This window comes from Trichosurus vulpecula, chromosome 6, assembly GCF_011100635.1.
Source record: "Trichosurus vulpecula isolate mTriVul1 chromosome 6, mTriVul1.pri, whole genome shotgun sequence".
Classification (NCBI taxonomy): Eukaryota; Metazoa; Chordata; class Mammalia; order Diprotodontia; family Phalangeridae; genus Trichosurus; species Trichosurus vulpecula.
In genome coordinates this window covers 75,948,014-75,971,463 of record NC_050578.1, presented here as the reverse complement: position 1 = coordinate 75,971,463, position 23,450 = coordinate 75,948,014, and the positions used below count along the sequence as shown (strand labels likewise).

At 39.6% G+C, this 23,450-nt stretch overlaps 1 protein-coding gene across 2 annotated transcripts in view; it reads left to right on the top strand.

Annotated features, from left to right (window-relative positions):
* Positions 1 to 23,450, top strand: part of MRPL1 (mitochondrial ribosomal protein L1) — a 55,691-nt gene that overhangs the window by 10,885 nt on the left and 21,356 nt on the right. The window contains exons 3-5 of one of the 2 annotated variants that reach the window (XM_036764339.1): positions 11,139 to 11,400; positions 16,135 to 16,218; positions 17,627 to 17,698. In XM_036764339.1, coding sequence (XP_036620234.1) covers positions 11,139 to 11,400; positions 16,135 to 16,218; positions 17,627 to 17,698 — 418 coding nt within the window. The remainder of the gene's footprint in view (positions 1 to 11,138; positions 11,401 to 16,134; positions 16,219 to 17,626; positions 17,699 to 23,450) is intronic. The other variant, XM_036764340.1, reaches the window with a different exon arrangement.

Below are 23,450 nucleotides of genomic sequence, written 5' to 3'. Positions count from 1 at the left end.
TTTTTCTCAGACTCTTTGCCTGTACCATTGTCCTGTTCCTGTCCAAGTGTGGTGTACCCCAAAGCTGTGTCCTAGGGCCTTTCCTTGACTTATCTAACTTGTGAATGTCATCAACTCCCTTGGATTTGGTGATCCTCATTGTGTGGATGCTCCCCAAATGTATCCATTGCCTTTTTTTTTTAAATTTAATTTAAATTTATTTATTTAACATATTTAGTTTTCAGCATTGATTTTCACAACAGTTTGAATTACAAATTTTCTCCCCATTTCTACCCTCCCCCCCACTCCAAGATGGCATATATTCTGGTTGCCCTGTTCCCCAGTCAGCCCTCCCCTCTATCATTCCCCTCCCCTCTCATCCCCTTTTCCCTTCCTTTCTTGTAGGGCAAGATAAATTTCTACGCCCCATTGCCTGTGTATCTTATTTTTTAGTTGCATACAAAAACTTTTTTTGTTTTTGAACATCTGATTTTAAAACTTTGAGTTCCAAATTCTCTCCCCTCTTCCCTTCCCACCCACCCTCCCTAAGAAGTCGAGCAATTCAACCTAGGCCACACATGTATCATTATGTATAACCCTTCCACAATACTCATGTTGTGAAAGGCTAACTACATTTTGCTCCTTCCCAACCCATCCCGCTTTATTGAATTTTCTCCCTTGACCCTGTCCCCTTTCCAAAGTGTTTGTTTTGATTACCTCCACCCCCATCTGCCCTCCCCTCCATCATCCCCCCACCTTTTATTTTTTTTTTTTATCTTCCTCCCTCTTCTTTCCTGTGGGGTAAGATACCCAACTGAGTATGTATGGTATTCCCCCTCAGGCCAAATCTGATGAGAGCAAGGTTCACTCATTCCCCCCTCACCTGCCCTCTCCCCTCCTCCCACAGAACTGCTTCCTCTTGCCACCTTTATGCGAGATAATCCACCCCATTCTATCTCTCCCTATCTCCCTCTCTCAGTATGTTGCTCTCTCATCCCTTAATTTCATTTTATTTCTTTTAGATATCTTCCCTTCATCTTCAACTCACCCTGTGTCTGCTCTCTCTCTTTTACATATATATATAAACACACACATATATATATACACATACATACACATATATACATATACACATAGATATATACATACATACACATTCACTTATATATACATAAACACATATATATACACATAAACATATATATACATAAACATACATATACATAAACATACACACACACACACACACACACATATATATATATATACATACACATACATATGCATATTCCCTTCAACTACCCTAATACTGAGGTCTCATGAATCATACACATCATCTTTCCATGTAGGAATGTAAACAAAACAGTTCATCTTTAGTAAGCCCCTTGCAATTTCCGTTTCTTGATTACCTTTTCATGCTTCTCTTGATTCTTGTGTTTGATAGTCAAATTTTCTATTCAGTTCTGGTCTTTTCACTGAGAAAGCTTGAAAGTCCTCTATTTTATTGAAACTCCATATTTTGCCTTGGAAAATGATACTCAGTTTTGCTGGGTAGGAGATTCTAGGTTTTAATCCTAGCTCCATTGACCTCCGGAATATCGCATTCCAAGCCCTTCAATCTCTTAATGTAGAAGCTGCCAGATCTTGGGTTATTCTGATTGGGTTTCCACAATACTCAAATTGTTTCTTTCTGGCTGCTTGCAGTATTTTCTCCTTGATCTGGGAGCTCTGGAATTTGGCGACAATATTCCTAGGAGATTTCTTTTTGGGATCTATTTGAGGAGGCGATCGATGGATTCTTTCAATTTCTATTTTGCCCTGTGGCTCTAGAATATCAGGGCAGTTCTCCTTGATAATTTCTTGAAAGATGGTATCTAGGCTCTTTTTTTGATCATGGCTTTCAGGTAGTCCAATAATTTTTAAATTCTCTCTCCTGGATCTATTTTCCAGGTCAGTGGTTTTTCCAATGAGATATTTGACATTGTCTTCCACTTTTTCATTCCTTTTGTTCTGTTTGATAATATCTTGATTTCTCATTAAGTCACTAGCTTCCACCTGCTGCAGTCTAATTTTTAAAGTAGTATTTTCTTCAGTGGTCTTTTGGACCTCCTTTTCCATTTGGCTAATTCTGCCTTTCAAGGCATTCTTCTCCTCATTGGCTTTTTGGAGCTCTTTTGCCATTTGAGTTAGTCTGTTTTTTAAGGTGTTGTTTTCTTCAGTGTATTTTTCAGTATTTTTTTGGGTCTCCTTTAGCAAGTCATTGACTTGTTTTTCATGGTTTTCTCGCATCCTTCTCATTTCTCTTCCCAATTTTTCCTCTATTTCTCTAACTTGCTTTTCCAAATCCTTTTTGAGTTCTTCTATGGCGTGGGGCCAGTTCATGTTTTTCTTGGAGGCTTTTGTTGTAGGCTCTATGACTTTGTTGTCTTCTTTAGGCTGTATGTTTTGGTCTTCTTTGTCACCAAAGAAAGAATCCAAAGTCTGAGACTGAATCTGGGCGTGTTTTCGCTGCCTGGCCATATTCCCAACCAACTAACTTGACCCTTGAGTTTTTCAGTGGGGTATGACTGCTTGTAGACTAACGAGTTCTATGTTCCACGTTTGGGGGGGAGGTGCCAGCTCTGTCAGACCCGCACTACTCCTTCCCCAAGAACCCCCAGCCCGGGCTGGGCTTAGATCTTCAGCAGGCTTTTGCACTCCTGCTCTGATCCGCCACTTAATTCCTCCCACCAGGTGGGCCTGGGGCCAGAAGCAGCAGCAACTGTAGCTGCCCCACCTCCGCTGCCCCCTGGGCTGGAAGCCGAACCGCGAACTCCTTCCACTCCCGCAGCTTTTCCCACTAACCTTCTCCACAGTCTTTGGTGTTTGTGGGTTGAGGGGGTCTGGTAACTGCCGCAGCTCATATATTCAGGGCGCTAGGGGCCCCATCCGCCCGACTCCAAGTTTGGTTGTTCCACGCCGCTCAGGCTGGGCTCTGCTCCACTCCGTTCCCAGCTCCGTGTGGAATAGACCTCACCCAGAGACCATCCAGTCGGTCCTGGGCTGGAGCCCTGCTTCCCTCTGCTGTTCTGTGGGTTCTGCCGTTCTAGAATTGGTTCAGAGCCATTTTTTTATAGGTTTTTGGAGGGACTCCGTACGGAGCTCACTCTAGTCCCTGCTTACCAGCCGCCATCTTGGCTCCGCCCCCCCATCATGAAAGATCATCCGTTGCCTTTTTAACTCCATGTCATGTTATCAGCTGCCTGTCTGCTAGAAATATCTCCCCGATGTCTCACAGGCATCTAAAAAACTCAGCATGTCCAAAGCAGAACCAACACTCCGTCTGTTCCCTGCCCCTCACCCCCTGCCCCATCCTCTTCTCATACTTTCCTCTTTTTCTTGATGAGTTTACCACCCTTCCCTTTGCCCAGGTTTGCCATTTGCATTCAGTCTTCCTTCTCTTTCATCTCCCATATCCAGTCAGTTGCCAAGGCTGTCACCTTTAGTCTGTAACTATCCTCAAATCTCTGCTTTCAATCCACGCAGCCTCTGCCTTAGTTGAGTTGCTCATCACCTTTCCTCTGGTCAGTTCTCTGGGTTTCTTTCAGCTTCTTTTGTTTCAGTAGCCTCCTCATTCTCTTTGCTTCTGATCTCTCCCCTCTGCAATCCATCTTTCATAGAGTTGCCAAATTTATTTTCCAAAAATGAAGCTCTGACAATCTGAACTCCTACTCTGAGCTACGCAGTGGCTCCTTGTTCTAAGATAAAATAGAAAATCCTCCCCTTGACATTGAAAGCCCCATACAGCCCGCATCCCACCTACTTGTCTTATCTCTTGCTTGAACTGACCTGCTGCTAGCTGTTTCCTGTCTCTAGATTCTCTGCTTCCAGCCTTGGCATAGGGTGCTCCTTGCCTCCTCCATTTCCTTTTCCTTCCTTCTAGGAATCTCTCACTGCCTTCACAATACTGCTTGGGTACCTCTTCTACCTGAGACCTTTCTTGCATCATCTCTTCCCTTCCGTGAGTTCCTCATGCTTTCTCCATCATTAGATCACTTTGTATTATCTTAGGTGTATGTTAGAATGTTCGCTGCCCTGGATGAAAACAGGGCCTGATACACAGACCTTCTGTCTGTGTATCCTCATCACCTGGAATATAAGGGTCCTTAAGGAAGTTTGTTGAATTGAGTAGAATATGTAAATCTTATGGAATAAAATTTGTTTCTTGACTTTTGAGTCCTAAGGGAAGAGCCAGTGACTTTCTGCAAGAGCTTTATAGATTGAACATTTATTACGAACTTGACAGTGGCCATGCTGGGGATGTAGATACTAGCAAACAAAGACCGGCCCTACCCTCAAGGAGCTTATATTCTCCAGTTAGGAGGGAGAAGGATGCTGGGGTAGGGACAAGTAGGTTTGTGAGGAGGTAGAGAAGTCTCAGAGCTAGGAGTGAAGTGAGCATAGCTGGGGTCCTTCATGAAATGGTGTTTCGGGCTCTGTACTCCCCAGTTAGAATGAGGGACCCCAGGGCAGAGGAAGGCATACCCAGAGTGAGAAAGCTGCTGGAGAGCCCTACACCTTCCCTGTCCTACTGCTGCCCCTGGGTGGCTGACCTGGCACAGTGAGCCTGCACAGCAATGGCGTCGCTTTGTCCTTGGTGCACTGGGGGTTGTTGATCAGCACTGATTTTGCTGGGTTGCATTACCAGGCTGAGAACAGGCTGGTCCTGTGTTATTTCATGATGTCCTCATTTGAGATTGATTCCTTGCAGAGATGTGAATCTTATGGGTTTTGCTTCCAAGTAGGTGGGCATGACATTTTTGTTTTACTGAGTGAAATAATTTTTCCATTAGAAGAACTCTAGGACCTTAAGTCAAAATCAGCATATTGATTCAGACATGGCCTTACCCTTTCTTCATATCTAGCTTGTATAAAATCTATACATAATCACTTTTCTTTTTCAATTCACTTTTCTTCCTTTCAAAAAGAACTCATTTTAGGAATTTGGCCTGTCTTTTGAGGGCAGTCTGCATTTTTTTTCCTGCTAGGGGCATTAATAAGTAGCCTTTGTCTGAAACATTTAGGTATAAGTAATATTTATCAGATTCTCCAGTAAACTTTATTTAGGTCTGCAGAAGTTATAATGAACCTGTAATTTTTCATTGCATTATAGTTTTTATTACATCTAATGGTAATTCTGCCCTTAGATATTTTTCCAGTGTCTTTTGCTTATTTGAAAGCATTTAAAATTTTTTTTAAAAATTATTAGCTTAAGCATTGAAAAAGAGTATCTTTATACATGCCAGAAGGATTTCATGTAAAACTGAGAATCTCTATTTAATGTTGTGAAAAAGATAATGTAAATTCTACACATCACTTTGAAAACTCTCCTGCTTGTCCATGTGGCCTTCCAAACTTTGTTCCCATTAAAGAAAAATGACATAATGATTTTCTCTTTGGAAACATCACTTTTATTGATATTCCTCTCTCCAACCCTAATTAGAAACCAAGAAAAAAAAATCCAAAACTCTAATTTTAAACAAGCAATGTCAAAGAAAATGAATCTTCACAGTGGCCATGTCTGTAAATGTATGTTTTCATACCTTGTATCTGTCACCTCTTTGGTAGGAGGTGGGTAACATACTTCATTATAGTATAGGTCCTTGAAACATGACTGGTCGTTGCATTGGTTAGAGTTTATAAGTCTTTCAGAGTTAGTTTTTTTTTTTTTTTGACTGTTGCTATCTTTGTTTAAATTGTTCTCCTATTCTTGCTAACTTCATTCTATGTCGCTTAATACTCCTCAGGATTCTCAGAATTTGTGTCTTGTCATTTCTTATAATGCAATAATCTGTTCCATTCATAATGCCATAATTTGTCCAGCTGTTCCCCAGTTGTCTAAGAGGCAATTTAAGGTACTCCTTTGGATTCAAGTTCTTTGCTTTTAATTCTCCCTTCAGGAACAGCAAGTTTGTTTTGCTTATAACAATTTATTCCTCCGTATTATTCTCCCTTTCAACCCTTCCTCTTCTTCTTGATTGATTACCTGTTAAATATGATATATTTCTATGCCAAAATCTGTGTGGGTGTGGGTTTGTTCACCTGTCCTTTGTCTGTTTCATTTGAGTGTACAGTACTTTTCTTTCTGTCTTTGACCTCCTCGAGGTCTGTCATTCTTACTTTAGGTATGCTTCCATCCTTGGCTAGGAGTCTGTCATTCCTATACTTTAAAGCTGTGGTCCAGAGGTCTAAATCCCACTCTCAGATGTGACTTCCTTAGCCAGTTGTTCGTCTTCAGTTCATTGAATAATATTTAATCAGTGAAAGAGAGATTACAAGTTTATTAATGAGAAATATGTTATCACAGCATATCACAACTCATTCTCTAGAGCTCAGCAAGTTAAAAATAAATATGTAGTGATAAGTCAAGCTAAGGTTGGGCGACACATACGTAAGTGTATCAGACCTGGGACCCCTATTAATCCGTTCCACAAAAGACCTGTCCTTTTCAAGCTTGTATTCTCAGAAGCAGCGTTGTTCCAGATTCAAAGAAATTCCCAAATGGAGATTAACTACTGCACCATGGTCATTCCATCTGACATGAGAGGTAAAGAAATGTATTCTAGAGGTAGAGATAAGTATGATTGAGTAGCCCTTTGAAAATCTATGTGCTGTCCCAGGCTAGATTTAAGGAAAATAAATGGTTTGTCAAAAGTACATTTACTATTCAGTGTCATAAAATTGTGTTTTCCTGATTAAGAACCAAAGAATATGTCAAAAATTTCTAAACCCAGTAACAAGTTGTGTGGTTTCAGTAAAACAAAGTGATTTCAGTAAAAAAGTACATGTCACATATTAATTTTTTAATTAATTAAATTAAATTTTTTATTTAAAGCTGTAAAAAGTTTTAAGTTTTATTGTGTAAGTCAGATTAGTTTGTCTCCATTAATTTGCACACTGAACTGTATGTCATATTTGGTTGATATATTAGTTTTGATGAACTTTTCCTCTCCTACTTTTTCATCCTTTATTGTAAGAGACAAATCTTTGGGTACAGGATTAGGGAGGAGTATATATATGTGGGAAGAAGGGATGGGAATAAACATTTATATAGTGCCTCCTATGTGAGTTTTCACAAATATCTTATTTGACCCTCACAACAACCCTGTGAGGTAGGTGCTATTATCATCCCTATTTTACAGATGAGGAAACTGAGACAAACAGGGTTAAGTGACTTGCCCAAAGTCACACAGCTAGTAAGTATCTGAAGCCACATTTGAACTCAGACCATCCTGACTCCAGGCCCAGTGCTCTATCCACTGAGCTAGGCTTATAAATAAATATGATGGAATGAATAAATGAGGAAGCACTTATTAATATTGGGTACAGAGCACTTACACTATGCCCTGGGCATAAAAATAGAAGGTCAGGACAGCCCCTGCTTTCAGGGAGTTCCCATTCTAATAGGGGAAGACAATATCTATAGGACATGTCTGCACTAAATCTGATGGAAAGGCCGTGGTCCTGGACACATGGCTTTAAAGCATATGGTATTATATTTTATTTAATATAATTTCCATTGGCAATACCACACCTATTCCTGATGTTGAATCATATGAAAAAGCTAAGGATTTTGTTGGCTAGAACTTTCTTTTCTGTCTCTTTAGTAGCTGTGATTTCAGCATCTTCAGAAGCAGTCCCCAGGTCATACCTCCACAAGGGTTGCTTTCCTGAACAATGGCTGTGGGGGCCATGCTGTTATGAGTGCTCTTGGGTTTAACTGCTTATTATTGGTTGGGGTATAGAAGGTGAATCCTTTATCCACTAGATTTGCTGCCTTCAGTGATGACTGTGGGTGCTGGACTGGAAGCAATACTGGTGGTTTGGGGAGTCCAGCACTTCTCTAGGCTCTAGGGCTCTGGGTTTGCTGGCAGATTCCCTCAAAAAGGCTTTACTAAAAGAATGAGGGAAGGAGAAAATGCTGGCAATTGAAGGTTCATTAAAGGCAGAATTCAAGAGTGGAACCAGTAGTCAAATTGATGGCCTCAAATGTCTGCATACAAATTTCCAGAGCTAAGGCAATAAACAAGAGGAACTAGGACTCCTAAAGCAAGGAAGCAAATGTGACCATATATCACTGAGACCTGGAGTGAAATGCATGATGGGAGTTTGGTTCTGCATGGAGGTAATGGATTCTAAAGGAACAGGATGGGTAAAAAGTGAAGCAGGATGGGCTAGCATTGTGTATTTAGAAGTTATATTCATGAGGAAATGCTGGAAAGGAGGTGGGAGGTAAGCGGTGTGGCAGAACCTTTCCCTGAAGATCATTAGAGGGAGAAACAAATGTTTTCATCATCAGAGTATCTTGTCCAGCCCACTCTGGTCAGTAAATTCTGTTCTAACCAAAGCTCTCAAACACAAATAGAAGGAAATCCCTGCTGCTGCGTGTTGACTTAGAAAACGACAAATCAACAGTATCTACGTTGCATTAATTTTTATTTTGTTAAACATTTCCCAACTGCATTTTAATGTGATGCTTTTGACACCTCTAATATAGACTTGTCTGGACCAAAAGAGGAGACAGATGAGGAGTTTGGAAAACAGGGCCCAAGGCTTCACAGAGACAAGATGTAGGAGTGATGAGGGCCTGGACTTCTCTAGACATCTGTTAGAGTTCTCTCTGCCAAAAGCATAGCACCTAATAATTCAGTGACTTGCCTCAGTACTCTTACTGATCAAAAGGTGAAGGAATCAGTAATGGGCAGTTCTATAATGGATCTGGTTTCCACCAATACAAGGAATTGGATTTTGGATTGGAAATAATGGGAATCCTGGAGCGAAGTAACCAGTCCTTCCTAGACTTTGTGATAGAGAAGAAAGTCAGGTATAGTCTGACACAAAGCCAGACTTCAAAGAGAGTATTTCAGAGGGTTCAGGGGAAGGATGGGTAGAATCCTCTGGACTAAATTTCTGTAGGTAAAATCAGCCTGGGAGGGATGGGAAGGGAAAGGATGAAATTCTGCAGACGACAGACAGGGAAGCCATTCCTAATGAGAGTTGAGAGTGGTGTGAATGTACTAAGGACCCAACAAGGCAGCTTTAAACAGGTAATTTAGGAAGAAAGCAAGCATGCTGTGTGGAGTATAGAAGCAAGGCCCACTGACAAGAGGATTCATCCTCTTAAGAGTTTGGCATGTTCCTGTAAAAATAGTGTTGGAGATATTAAACCTCAAAATGAGCTGAGACAGGCAAGGAAAGTTAATGACAACAAAAAGGGATTTAGATTACTATTTTTAAAAAAATGGAAATAGTATTTTTTTTTCAATTACATATAGAAATAATTTTCAACATTCATTTTTTATAAGATTTCGAGTTCCAAATTTTTCTCCCTCCCCCCTCCCCAGTAGGGCAAACAATCTGACATAGGTTATACATGTACAATAATGTTAAACATATTTCCACATTGGTCTTATTGTGAAAGAAGAAACAGAACAGAAGGGGAAAAAAAACCATGAAAAAAAACAAAGAAAGTGAAAAACAGTTTTCTTCGATCTGTACTTAGACTCCATCAGTGCTTTCTCTGGATGTAGATAGCATTTTCTTTTGGATTACTTTTTAAAAGTTGTATTGGGAAAAGAGGTGTCTCAAAGATGGGATAGGCCTACTGGGGAGGGGGTGGGCAGGATGATAACTGGCAAAGGTTCTCAACGGGAAATGATATCCAAGATAAATACGCAGAATAAGAGGGCATGGAGTTACCTTTGATGAATTTAGGTCGTATTGCTTAGAATTAGATGAAATCTGCCCTCTAGTGCGGAAAGAACTTGTGGGTGTAATTGACAAGCCCTTGATTCCTGGACCATTCACTTCTGGACTAGATCCTTAAAGATCTGATTAGTGAAATAGTGATTACAGAGACCAAGCTTGGCGTCATCGAGAACAGGTTGTTCCCTTCTTTGGCAAGGCTTCCTGTTTACCCTAGATTCTGGCAAAATACTAAAACACCTCATGCTTGTAGGAATGATAGAGATATGAAATATGATGAGATGGATTTGAAGGGATTCCAGGAGTATCATTAATGGTTCAGTATCATTTCTCTGCTTATCCTCTCTCCTCTCACTGATCACATTGTAACTTACCATTTTTATGCTGCTTTATCACCCTATTAGAATATAAGTTCCAAGAGAGCAGGAACTGTCCAGTTTTGTATTTGTATCTCTACAGCGTTTTACACGTTACAGTAGACACTTGGAAAACATTTGTCAAAATGAATTTAAGATTATTAACATGAGAACTAAATAGCTCTGTCAATTTAATTTTCCCACACTTAGGTAACACTTGAGAGTTTGCAAATATGAAAGAAAAGTGAGGGTATTTTCCCCTAATATTTATTTTAACTAGGATAGATCAGGGGTGGGGAACTTTGACTGAATCCAAACCTCACAGAACAAATCCCCTTCATAAAAGGATTTGTTTTGTAAAACTTGGACTCAGCAAAAGGCTGCACCTGAGGATCTAGAATGCCCCATGTGGCCTTGAGGCTGTAGGTTGCCCATCCCTGGGATAGATGATTATTGAAGCCTGGGTTCTGTAGGTCCTATTTTCTGTACTGAGTTAAAAATGAAAATGTGTTTTCTCAGGCCGGATGTTTAAATATTTTGGAGCAAATAAGTTAGGTGCAGGAGCACTTTGCCTCCTTTACTTGGGCACTTTGCTTAGACATGTTCTATTTTCCATCCGAAGGGCACCAGCAGACAATTAGAAATGAGTATCATCAGTGAACAGCCTATTTTTAGCACTTCTGTTGAATTGCTTATTTTATGGGAGGAGCACTAGCAGTGATGATAGATGTTTATTGAGGATAAATGTATGTGAAATATGCAATTTCTGACTGGATTTGTCTTTGAGTCTTCTCAGAATAAAACTTAGATCATTTATATCATGTAAACTTCAATTGTAGAGAGCTATCCAGAAGAGAATTCCATTTGGGGGAAATTTCACTGTCTTAAGAATCTATTTGTTATTTTTTTTGTGAATTGGTGAGCAGTCTCAAAACTTCTAGTCTCATGTCCAACTTTTTATTGTTCCTTTTCCTATCTTGCATTTTTATGCTTTTCTTTCTAGATCTTTTGGAATACATATTGTGATAGCTAATATTCAATGTGTATTTTTTCCCACAGACCTGCAAAAAAGGAGAAAAAAGGCTCCAAAGTGCAAACTTCAGATGCAAAAACAGATGATATAGAAAAACTAAAGACATATACGTATATGGAGGGTGAGCCTGAGGACGATGTCTATTTAAAACGCTTATTCCCAAGGCAGATTTATGAAGTGGATAAAGCAATTAATTTACTAAAAAAATTTCAAATTCTGGACTATACTAACCCCAAACAAGGTGTCTATCTTGATTTGACACTGGATATGGCACTGGAGAAGAAGAAGGTATGGATTGTCATTTAAAAAAACATTGAATGTGACAGGAGGTTAAAGTGTAATGAAATTCTCGTTATTATTGATTTTGATCAGAGATTCATTAGCAACAAAATCTTTTTTTTTTTTAAAGGAAACATGTTTTGGAAAATAGAAGAACAAGATAGTATAAATTTTAACCACATCTAACAGTGGTTTTTGCTAGCGGAGTTGTAATATTCCTCTTTTACTTTGGAACTGCTGACAGTGGTGCCGCTTGTACAAATTATTTTGCAGAGTCAAAGCCCATTATTTTCTCTACCAGCCGTTAATTTAGATCCACCCTTCCGTTGTGCTTTCTGGAACTCCTGTTCCATAATAAACACATTCCCCTCTGTCCTGGTCCTCTTTCTCTCACACTTCTTCCATTACTAGCATTCATTGAACCCTGACTCCCTTTGATGATGCTGTATCCATAACTGTCTTCCCTGTGCTGGCTATGTCTTTTCTTACTTTCCCCTCCACCCTGGGCCTGGGAGGATGGGGGGAAGAGTTGGAAGACCCTTCCTTCCCACTCTCACTTCCACACTCTCTCTTTACCTTGATCACTCAGAAACCTTTCCTCTTTTGAATTCAAAATGTCCACCCGTTCTAAACCATGGTGGCTGTAGTATAATGAGTTCCTAGGTCATCCTGTTGTGAAACAGCCAGGCCCTGGCTCATCATCTTCCTCTCCTCCTCATTTCCTGTCCTTATACTAGGGACTTCAGTCTTTACATTGATGCACTTTCAAACACCCTCTCTATTCCTTAGCCTTATGAAGAATTAACTTCACCATGGATAGCAATGAAAAAAATATTAAGTAAAATTTTTACAAGTGAAATTGATTGAAACAATTTTCAGGATTTTCTATATGATAATATAGACACAAACAATGTTTAGTCCCTGCAACCAAGCACACAACTAAAAAGGTACAGGTTGCGTAAGGATTAGAAATAGTTAATGTTAGATCATGTATCAGATTTAGTGAAAATACGTTTATTGGGAAGAGTTCACAAACTAGGATCCAGCTCATTTGTCAGATCATGATTGAATTGAAACCATAGGTTGGCTATGGATAAAAGAGTGGAAAAAAATCAACAAAAACATTCTGTGAGAATCATTTGGCTATGTGGAATGTACGACAAAGGGTGTTGTATATTTTATCATTATTTGCAAATTGTTTGCTACACATCCTTTATAATAAACATATGTACATATAAGTATGCTTCCCCCTCCAGAGCTGGTTGTTAAACATTTACCAGCACTGCTCTCTGGCCTTCTGTAGCATACTGCAACCTCTGTTATACTCTCTCTTTAATCCTCAGCTTTCCCCCATTAACTGGTTTCTTTCCAACTGTTTTCAAATATGCCTCAGTCTCTCTGATCCCTAAAAAAACCTTTACTAGACTCTCTTCTGCCTCCCCCAAAGCTCGAGCCCTGCGTGTCTTCTCTTTCCCAGTCACACTCCCCTCACTGCCTCTCTTTCCTCTCTTCCCACTCTCCCTTTGCATTCTGGTTTCTGCCTTATCACTTGACTGAACCCACTACGATCTTCAGATTTGCCAGTGATGCCTTAGTTACAAACCAGTTGGCCTTTTCTCAGTACTGATTCTTCTTGACCTTTTCCGTTTTTGGGGTTTTTGTGACACTGCCCTCCTGATTCACCTCCTACCTGTCCAAGCACTCATTTGCATCTCCTTTGCCGGCTCTTTATCCACATTGCTCTCCCTACCTATGGGTTCTCCCCAGGGTTCTGTCTGGGGTTGTCATTATTGAAATGAAGGTAAACTGAAAGACCAGGTTTGGAGCGGGATCAATTTGTTAGACTAGCAATAACCAATAAATGGAGTCAGTGGCCTCTTTCCTTGACCAAAGACCTTGATTTATGACTAGCAAAGTCTCAAAGAGCGTTGTAATTATATCTTCTTCTGATTGGCCTGACATTGCATCATGATAATCTTGATTGGTAGAAATTTTAATGAGGAGGTGGGTTGAGTCACCTCAGCTCCTCTTTATTACTTCTTCCCGGAGAGATGGGAGTAATATTCAGCTGATAGGATTAGTGTGCAGCTTTGAATGTAGTCGCCTGGGGCTTTGATTCAGTCAACTTGAATTTGGGATAGTGATTGAGTACGCCATAAAATTGAGTCCTGAGTGGACCAAAGCTTGTCCAGTTTCTCCAGAATGTAGATGAAGGGTAAAGTTAAAAGGTGAGGAGTTAGGACTTTGAAGGTATGGCAGAGTATTAAGCACATGCCAACTTACAAAACAGAATTAAAATCAATTTCAGTTTTATAGGACCCTCTTCTACATTCCCTATCTTGATAACCTCATGAGTTCCTATGGGTTTAACATTTCTATCAGATTACCCCCCCCCCCCTTCTGTATATGCATACATATGTAACGTAGTGATGTCATTTTGGTCCTCTTTGAGAACAAAGTACAACAACCAACCAACCAATAACATGCACACACACACAGTTATATACACATAACTTCCAGATAGATAGACAGCTATGCAGATGACTCCCAGATACATCTCTGTCTTAGTCTGTCCAGTCTCACTCTTTTCTCTAAGCTTTGTATGGTCCCATATCATCAATTGTCTATTCCAGCTGGTTGGGCCCTGGGCATCCCAAACTCATTATCTTTCCTCCAAAATCCATCCCTCTTTTAAACCTCCCCATTCCTGTCACTGGCACCCCAGATTCATAACCTTGATAATATTCTTAAGTCTGTCGTCTTAGCTCACAAAGCCAGTGCTGGTTTTACCTGCAGAACATTTCTCACCTCTCCCTCTTCTTTTTACCATCACCCTGGTTCAGGTCTTCATCACCTCTTCTTAGATTTGGGCACCATCTGATACTGCTGCCGAAAGAATTTTCCTTAAGTGTTGGTCTGAATGCTCAATCAGCTGTTGAACAGAACAGAACCTCTCTGTTTAGGCTTCACAGCCCTCCCCAGGCTCTCCTTCCAGCCTCTCGGGCATCACTTCCCTTCCCACGCTTGACAGTCCACTCCATTTCCTGTGTTTGTGCCTTGGCATTCATTGACCGTCTCCCGTGTCGGGAATGGATCTCCTCCTCCTTCCTCCTGAGAGGCTGCTCCACCGCGGTCATCTTCCTGAAGCTTCTGATTCTCCCACCTGCTCATGCTCCCCTGCCAATCCACCTTGTGTTTAATTACTTTATATTCTTCTTTACGTGCTGTGTATCTTTGTCAGTGGGCTTGTTGTCTTCCCCATTAGGACCATAGCCCCTTCCTTTGTTGGTAGGGATTGATTCATTCTTTGTCCTTGTCTCCCAGCTGCCCTGACACTGTAATCGTTACTTTTTTGTTTCATTTTTTCATTCTCGTCTGACTCTTCATAACTCCTTATGGGGGTTTTCTTGACAAAGATACCGGAGTGGTTTGCCATTTCCTTCTCCGGCTCATTTTACAGATGAGAAACTGAGGCAAACAGGATTAAGTGACTTGCCCAGGGTCACACAGCTAGGAAGTATCTGAGGCGAGATTTGGATTCAGGCAGAGGAGTCTTCCTGACTTTATTTTGCCATCTAGCTACCTCCCCTTGGTACTTAGTAGCTATTTAATACATACTTGTGGATTGATAGCTCCTGCTGAATATCAATACCTCCTATCTTGCCTGTTTTTTTTTTTTTTCCGGTTTTCTGTTTTATTTCTTTAGCACTTAGAGGATCTGTGATTTTGTTGTTTGAGGGCCCTCCAGACACTCATATTGATTTCAGCCCAGCTACAAGTCAGTGTGTGGTCTTCAAGAATTTATGTGGCTGAAAAATTCATCAGCTAGTAATATGTCTTTAGATGACTCAGCCTCTCCATTGTGTGATTCTGCTGGCATGGCCTTTGAAAGGCCAGGGTCATCCCATTCTGTATGATAGATCTTAAGTGGAACATCCTGTATTTCAGAAAGGGAAAATTATACTAGTCTATAAGAGTATTGACATACCCTTTATTGAATATTTCTGTTCTCCAGGCACAAGTAGGAAAATGGTATATAGGAATACCATACATATAGTGTATTCTAGGCATAGGAATGGAAGTGTGCAATTCTCTTCCTTCCTTTCAATTTGTAAAGATAACATCACATCAGTTTCCAGCTTCTTGCATTTTATGTGGGCATATTAGGAAGATCACTCTACTACTTTTATACATTTTATCAGTGGGTATGTACCTTCCATTGGTGCAAGTGGCCACCCATCCACACCTTCTCATCCTGTATAACTATTGTCTGTGTGCTCCCATAAATATTTTGTAGGACCTGCCAAGATGGCTGTTTGGGTGGGAGGCGTGCTTCCTTGCTCCTACATACCTACTCCAGCAAAACACTGTAGTTTGTACCATGTGACTTCATTGGAACCAGGAATTTAAGCTAGAGGTGACCCATGGTCATCTGTGTACCATTTGGGACAAATGTGCTTTTTGGCTGTTAATCCAAATGTGACAGTTTGTCCTGATGTTTTGGGGTAGGTTCCCTTCCCATACTCCAGGAAAATACTATGATTTTAGACAATCTTTGCAACTGGAGTTTTTTTTAGCGGGGAGGACCCACTCTCCTCCAGGATTATTTATGTGGTACAGTTACTGGTGGACTAATGGGGTGAGGGGGGAAGATGGGGAATATAGTAGAATATGTTAATTGTGTGTTTATAGGTGATGGAAGAGTTTTAAAAATCCTCATTTTTTTTTTCTTTTGCATTTTAGAAAAAGGTGGAGCCATTTATCAGTGTCCTTAATTTCCCATATCCATTTACTTCAAAGACTAATAAAATTCTGGTCTTTACAGAGGTAGGTAAACTTTATGAACCTCTTATATAAAAGATGTTTAGTATTAGAGATACCTAAATAATTTTTTAGTCTAGTTTATTCTGAAGTGATAAAACCATCTCTATTTCCAAGGATTAGTCAGAATGTTAGGATTTTTTTTAGGGTACCAAATATATAGAAAAAAATTAAAAAAATTTTTTTTTACTTTTATGTATTAGATTTTTAAAGAATCTTTAGTTCAATACCAGTATTACGGACGTGAGACAGTCACCCAGTTCATGAACCTTAACTATTCCTCAAGAGAATTGTTTCAATTTGAAACCACTATCAAGTGATTGATATTTTACATTTTTTTAAAAAATCCTTAGATAATGTTCTGTTCTAAAACTTCATCAAACCCTCTGTGTGTGTTCAGCTTCTTTTTCTTCTTTAGTAAAACTTGTTGCTCTTTGTTATATGAAGGTAAGAAATTAGAGAATAGACTTTAACAATTTATTTTAGTCCAGAAAAAGTTTTCTTCCATGTTTGAATCTTAAAAACTTTTATCATAGTAGATGATTTACAGCTTTTCATGATTTTGTATAACATCTCTCCATTAAAATCCTGCTTCTGCACTGAACCATGGCGTGGAGGGGATCTTGGGCTTTGGGAGGCTCTGGCAGGTCACACTTTGCTGGCAAGGCCTCAAGTACCATCCTGAGCATCTCCTTCTTGTCTGTGACTCTCAAATTCGCCTCCTTGGTGCCTGCAGCAGCTCCTGAAGAACAGTTGGCTACGGAGTAAAGAGGGTCACATTCTGTATCAGTGAAAGAACTAGCCACTGACAAAATCTCAGGTGCTGATTACTCAGAAAGTATGGAAATAAAGTTGAAGGATGTCCAGATGAAGTAGGCCTTTGGTAATAGTGTATTTTAAATACCAGACCTTCAGATTTGTTAGCTTACATCTTCTGCTTTAACTTTCATCATTTACCCCAACTTTTTCTGACATTACTATGTAATTTTATTTGCTCAAGCTTATGTGACAACAGTTCTTGGAAATTTTTTGTCTAATAATTACAGAACAACTTAGTTTAAAATAGGGTAACATTTAAGAGAACAGAACTAAATAAGATAATGGAGATTTGCCTTCCTTGTGGAAGATCATGCTTGGATGGTCCTCCAGGCTTAGGTCCAGGTATGCAGCAGGCTTGGTGTGAATGAGCTGGGAAGCCAGCTGTGGTTACCTGCGAGCACATGCCTGCCGTGACATGCCATTGCCTTGTTTCAGTGTTGGAACAAGGGCCACATTTTAGCTTTTGTGCATGAGTTGTTCATTTTAGGTTTGGCTTAGGCTGATGACATTACTACCTTCGTGAATATTTATCTGTTAACAATGCTCAGACACACACATGAGTTTGAGATGGACTTTTCTGGCTTTTTTCCCCCAGCAAGCATCAGAGATTAAAACTGCAGAGGAAAACGGAGCTGCGTTTGCAGGAGGGTCTGCTCTGATTCAGAAGGTGCCTCACTTCCACATCCACTCCTTACTGGTTGATTAGGAAGCTCCCCATTGAGTGCATGGTTTGTTCTTGGTGGTTGGTGGGATGTAGACAAAGCGTTCTCTGTTCATAGACTTAAGTGAGACTAAGTGTCAGGGCGCTGCAGTCTGTAGTCATTTTAACTGCCCTTATTTTGTGACATGTTTTTGTATGCTGTGGATGAACACACATTTCTCTGATAGAATGGGAAGGATGACATGACTAGGGAGAAAAGGGAAATATTCCTGGTTGAGGCAGCTAGGGGGTACCATAGTGCATAGAGCGCCTGCTGGCCTGGAGTCAGGAAGAATCATTTTCATGAATTCAAATCTGGCCTCAGACATTTCCTAGCTGTGTGACCCTGGGCAAGTCACTTCACTCTGCTTACCTCAGTTTCTTCATCTGTAAAATGAGCTGGAGAAGGAAATGCAAACCACTCCAGTATCCTTGCTGAGAAAACCCCAAATGATCTCATGTAGAGTCAGACGGGACTTTTAAACAACAACAAATGCCTGGTAAAGAAATGGATGTTTAGAATTTGAGTTCTGTGCTGTTATCCTTATGGTTAACATGTTGGATTTCTTGTTTGTCTACAGAATTAAAAATCATGAGGGTACTCATGAATAAACTGGCTAATTGATGCCTGCCATTTGACTCTTGTATAACTGACAAAATACCATTGACTCCACTCTGGACACAGGAGCATCATTTTATATTTCTTAGAAGCAGGAATTTTTATATAATAGTTGTTTTAAATAACTATAGTTTTAAATAATTATCACTTTACTTGGCTTTTATTGTAAAGATCCTGCAGTTGGGAAGAGGGAGGGTCAGTAGAAACAAAGGAGAAAAAAACCACGTCCATTGAATTTTGGGAATTCATTCTGTAATAGATATTTTTCTTAGCATTTATTTACTTAAAAAAAATCCTTCTTTTATTGTGAGAATTTAGCTAATGGAATATGAAGTATTCTTTGGTTTAGGAGAAAAAGACTTGAAATTTCATTATTCCCCAAACTTCAGCTACCCTTCCTGGACAAGGATTTCTTATAAAATATCCTTTGAGAATTTGGGACAGTTCTTAAAACTAAAGTGAGCACAACATTTCACCCACTTAAGCATATTTTCCTGAGATACTGTGAGTTTGATGTGGACTCTCTGTTTTTAAGGATAATTGTCAAGATAATAGTTGGGGATTAGGCATTGAGAGATAGAAACTATTGTTCTTTAAAACCACAATGTGGAGAATGAGACATGAGCTCAGACATGACCAATGCATTGATTTATTTTCTTTGACTATGCCTGTTATAAAGAAGGGTGTCTGTTTGGTAAGAGGGGGTGGATTAGTGAGTAGGGAGAGGCAATAAAAAAAAAAGCATTTTAAAAAATACCCAGGAAAAGAAAAGCTCAGAAGGGGACCTATGGAACAGTTTTGTTCCTACCTCGTTTAACATATACATACATGTGTATCTCATAGATATATATATCTGTGTATTATATTACTTTTTTTAAAGCTACATAAGAAGGACAGCTAGGTGGTGCAATGAGTAGAGCACTGGCCCTGGAGTCAGGAGGACTTGAGTTCAAATCTGGCCTCAGACACTTGACACACTTACTAGCTGTGTGACCTTGGGCAAGTCACTTAACCCCAATTGCCCTGCCTTCCCCCCTCCAAAAAAAAAAAAGCTAAATTAAAGCTACATAAGAGAAGCTCACAATTTATTATACATTTTTCTTTCCTGTGGAAATCTGGAAATGTTTGTGTTTGGTGGTAGTTAAATTTGCAACAAAAACAAGCCATATGTGCAACTTGGGTCTGATGCCAGGGATACATTGCAGCCTCTGAACAAAACTTTGATTTATGAATGAATATATCCTGCTACATGGTACACACCAAAGGAATCTTAATACACATAGTCCCTTCTCAAGGTTTAGTGGCAGCCAGGAGAGAGTGAGGGCCATTGAGGCTGAAAGCATGATGGTGGTTTCTGTTCAACCAGAGAAATGCTTTTTCAGCTAAAGGCACTCAGGAACAGCAGTATATTGCAGGGCCATTTTTGATTGCTGCCCAGGGCTGCAATGGGGTGCTCTTGTCAGAGGGAAGGCGCTTTCTGGGAGTTGCTGATGCAATTTTCTGTGCGGTCTTCTAATTTTCACACATTAAAGCAGAATCTTGCAAATCATCTCTTCCCTTTTCTCCACCCCCCCCCCCGCCAGAGACAGCCCCTCCTCCTCCAAATGAATAAATTAAATCGCTATTTTGAACTGGTAGGATGGTCCAAATTGGTTGTGCCCTTAGTTGGTTATAAGTAGCCTAAGAACTGTTTTCAGTTAGTCCTTTTAAACCATCAACATTAGTAAACTTTCCTTTTCAGAAATTAGGAGATAAGGTTAAGGCCTGGATCTATGATTTCATTGAAGCAGAGAATTCCCAGATGGGCAAACACTCTCTACCAGTGCAGAGAGCACTGAGAATTTAGGTGACTTGATATAGTGGCGCCACGTGCGTCAGGTGATTCATGAACACAGGCCTTCCAGGCTCCAAGGCCAGTTGACTGTCTGCTGTGCCGTGGCTATTTCTTTTTTCAGAAATTGTCATTCATTTAATCATTAATATTTTTATCACTTATAATTTAATTTCACTAAACTATATTTTGGGTTATAACATGACAAATCTACGTCTCATCCTATGAGAGCAAACAATAGCTAACATACAGCACTTTATGGTTACAAATTGTCCTGTGAAGAAGGTAAGGCAGGTATTAGTATCTCCATCTACAGATGAATAAACTGAGAACTATTGAGGCGAAGTGACTTGCCCACAATTTTGAAACAGTACTTGGATCTTTTGACTTTAATTGCAGTACTCTTTACAGTACTCAAGAGTTTAAAATTAATAATGTCTTGTTTGGTAGAATTCCCATTTCTTGAAGTAAATATATTATGGTCGAATAGACTACTTGGGACATTTAGGAGGTGTCAGCAATAGGACGGCATTAGCAGAAGTATGTATTTCATGCTGAGGTCCAGATAAAGAGGTCTTTATGTTAAATTCATGCTAACCGAGTTGATCTCTGTTAGATTTGAATAGGATAGGCATGGCTACAAGAGGCCCAAGGGTAAGAAATATATATTACCAATCTGTGAAGCGATAGTTCGGGCTATAGTTGGTGGCGCTTTACTTCTTCCCACCATATAGACTTCTCTTTTTTCTGGCTTTCTTACCTGTTCCTTTCTTCCATTTTCTCTTTTGTTTCCATTCCCCCAACCTTTTCTTCCCTGTATCTCAAGCCTGTCAGTTTTACCCAATGAATATTGCATAACCCCCTGAGCATTCAGAGCTTAGGAGGCTGTTCATTTTTCCTCTCCCTCTTGGGAATTCTGTTCTCAGAAGCATAGCAGCAGGTGATCTGGAAGAGCAGCTGTCTCTAAGGTGCAGGATTCGTAGCTCTTGCTTTTGTTATATTTTTGGATCATACGCCCAAATCTCAGGATATAAAACAAAATTATCAAAAAACAATTTTAATTCACTTTAAAGACATGCATTTCATGTGCACTTTGTAGGAGCCTGAAATCAAATGAACGTTTTAGAGGGTCAGGGTTTGATGGGATGACAGTCCCAAGAGGTAGAATTATTGCCTAAATGAGTGTTCAGGTGAGTGTGGTTTTGTCCCGTTTCTAAAAGTCAAGGCCTTGGAATGTGTACCAACACAGATATTAATCAGCACTAGAGGCTTAGAAATTACATCTGATTCCCTGGCAGTACTTTTTAAACAAATTACTTCATCTTAAACATTTAAAAGGTGGCACATTAAAAAGTAACATTAAAAGGTAATTTTAAAAGTAATTAAATGGGACATATTGTAGTGTAATAATTTTTTAAAAGTAACTGTTGCTGAGTTGTTTTTCAGTCATGTCTGACTCTTTGTGACCCCATCTGGGGTTTTCTTGGCAGAATTACTGGAATGGTTTGTCTGTCCTTCTGCAGCTCATTCTACAGATGAGGGAACTTAGGCAAACAGGGTGAAGTGACTTACCTAGGGTCACACAACTAGTAAGTTTTCTGAAACCAGATTTCAACTCTGGGAGATGAGCCTTCCTGACTCCAGGCTGGGCACTGTATCCAATGCACCTCCTAATTACCCTGTGTTAATCAACTACCTAGATTCATTTTGTCCCTTTTTAGTGCACATATTAATATTTTTGTTCCCTCTATAAAATTAAAGGGAAAAATTGTCTGGAATACACAGACTTCACTTAAAAGTAAACTTCAACTTAATCTTTTTAAAAATGTAAGCAGCAAGTATTGTGGCAGAATATTTTATTTTTTTTTTATCTTTGTGGAAATAATTACAGATTCAGTCCATTTGGGGTGCTCTCAAAATAGTTTTGTTACTGGTATCATCTTAGGTGAACTTTGCAGTATGTATTAATTAAGTTTTACTCATGATCTGTTAAATAATGAGCTTGATTGTCCTATTTTGGGGCATGCTTAGAAATTGGACTTCTTAGATTTTTTACTTTATGCTATTGCATATGTTAGAAAAAATAATTAACGTGTTGGCCTGGCTTATAATAATGGTGCCCAGCCAAGGCCCATGTACCTGAATTTATCTGACCTTCGCAACATTAAAGCCCCTTGAGGTTCTTCCTAATAGAAAGGGAGAAATGTTTTATTCAGGAATAATGTACATAATTAATAAACTTATCTGTATTATTTTTTTTTAAATGCAATTTATTTATTTAACATATTTGGTTTTCAGCATTGATTTTCACAACATTTTGAATTACAAATTTTCTCCCCATTTCTACCCTCCCCCCCACTCCAAGATGGCTTATATTCTGGTTGCCCTGTTCCCCAGTCAGCCCTCCCCTCTATCACCCCCCTCCCCTCTCATCCCCTTTTCCCTTCCTTTCTTGTAGGGCAAGATAAATTTCTACGCCCCATTGCCTGTGTATCTTATTTTTTAGTTGCATACAAAAACTTTTTTTGTTTTTGAACATCTGATTTTAAAACTTTGAGTTCCAAATTCTCTTCTCTCTTCCCTTCCCACCCACCCTCCCTAAGAAGTCGAGCAATTCAACCTAGGCCACACATGTATTATTATGTATAACCCTTCCACAGTGCTCATGTTGTGAAAGGCTAACTACATTTTGCTCCTTCCCAACCCATCCCGCTTTATTGAATTTTCTCCCTTGACCCTGTCCCCTTTCCAAAGTGTTTGTTTTGATTACCTCCACCCCCATCTGCCCTCCCCTCCATCATCCCCCCACCTTTTATTTTTTTTTTTATCTTCCTCCCTCTTCTTTCCTGTGGGGTAAGATACCCAACTGAGTATGTATGGTATTCCCCCTCAGGCCAAATCTGATGAGAGCAAGGTTCACTCATTCCCCCCTCACCTGCCCTCTCCCCTCCTCCCATAGAACTGCTTCCTCTTGCCACCTTTATGCAAGATAATCCACCCATTCTATCTCTCCCTATCTCCCTCTCTCAGTATGTTACTCTCTCATCCCTTAATTTCATTTTATTTCTTTTAGATATCTTCCCTTCATCTTCAACTCACCCTGTGTCTGCTCTCTCTCTTTTACATATATATATATATATAAACACACATATATATATACACATACATACACATACATACATATACACATAGATATATACATACATACACATTCACTTATATATGTACATAAACATATATATACATACAAACATACATATACATATACA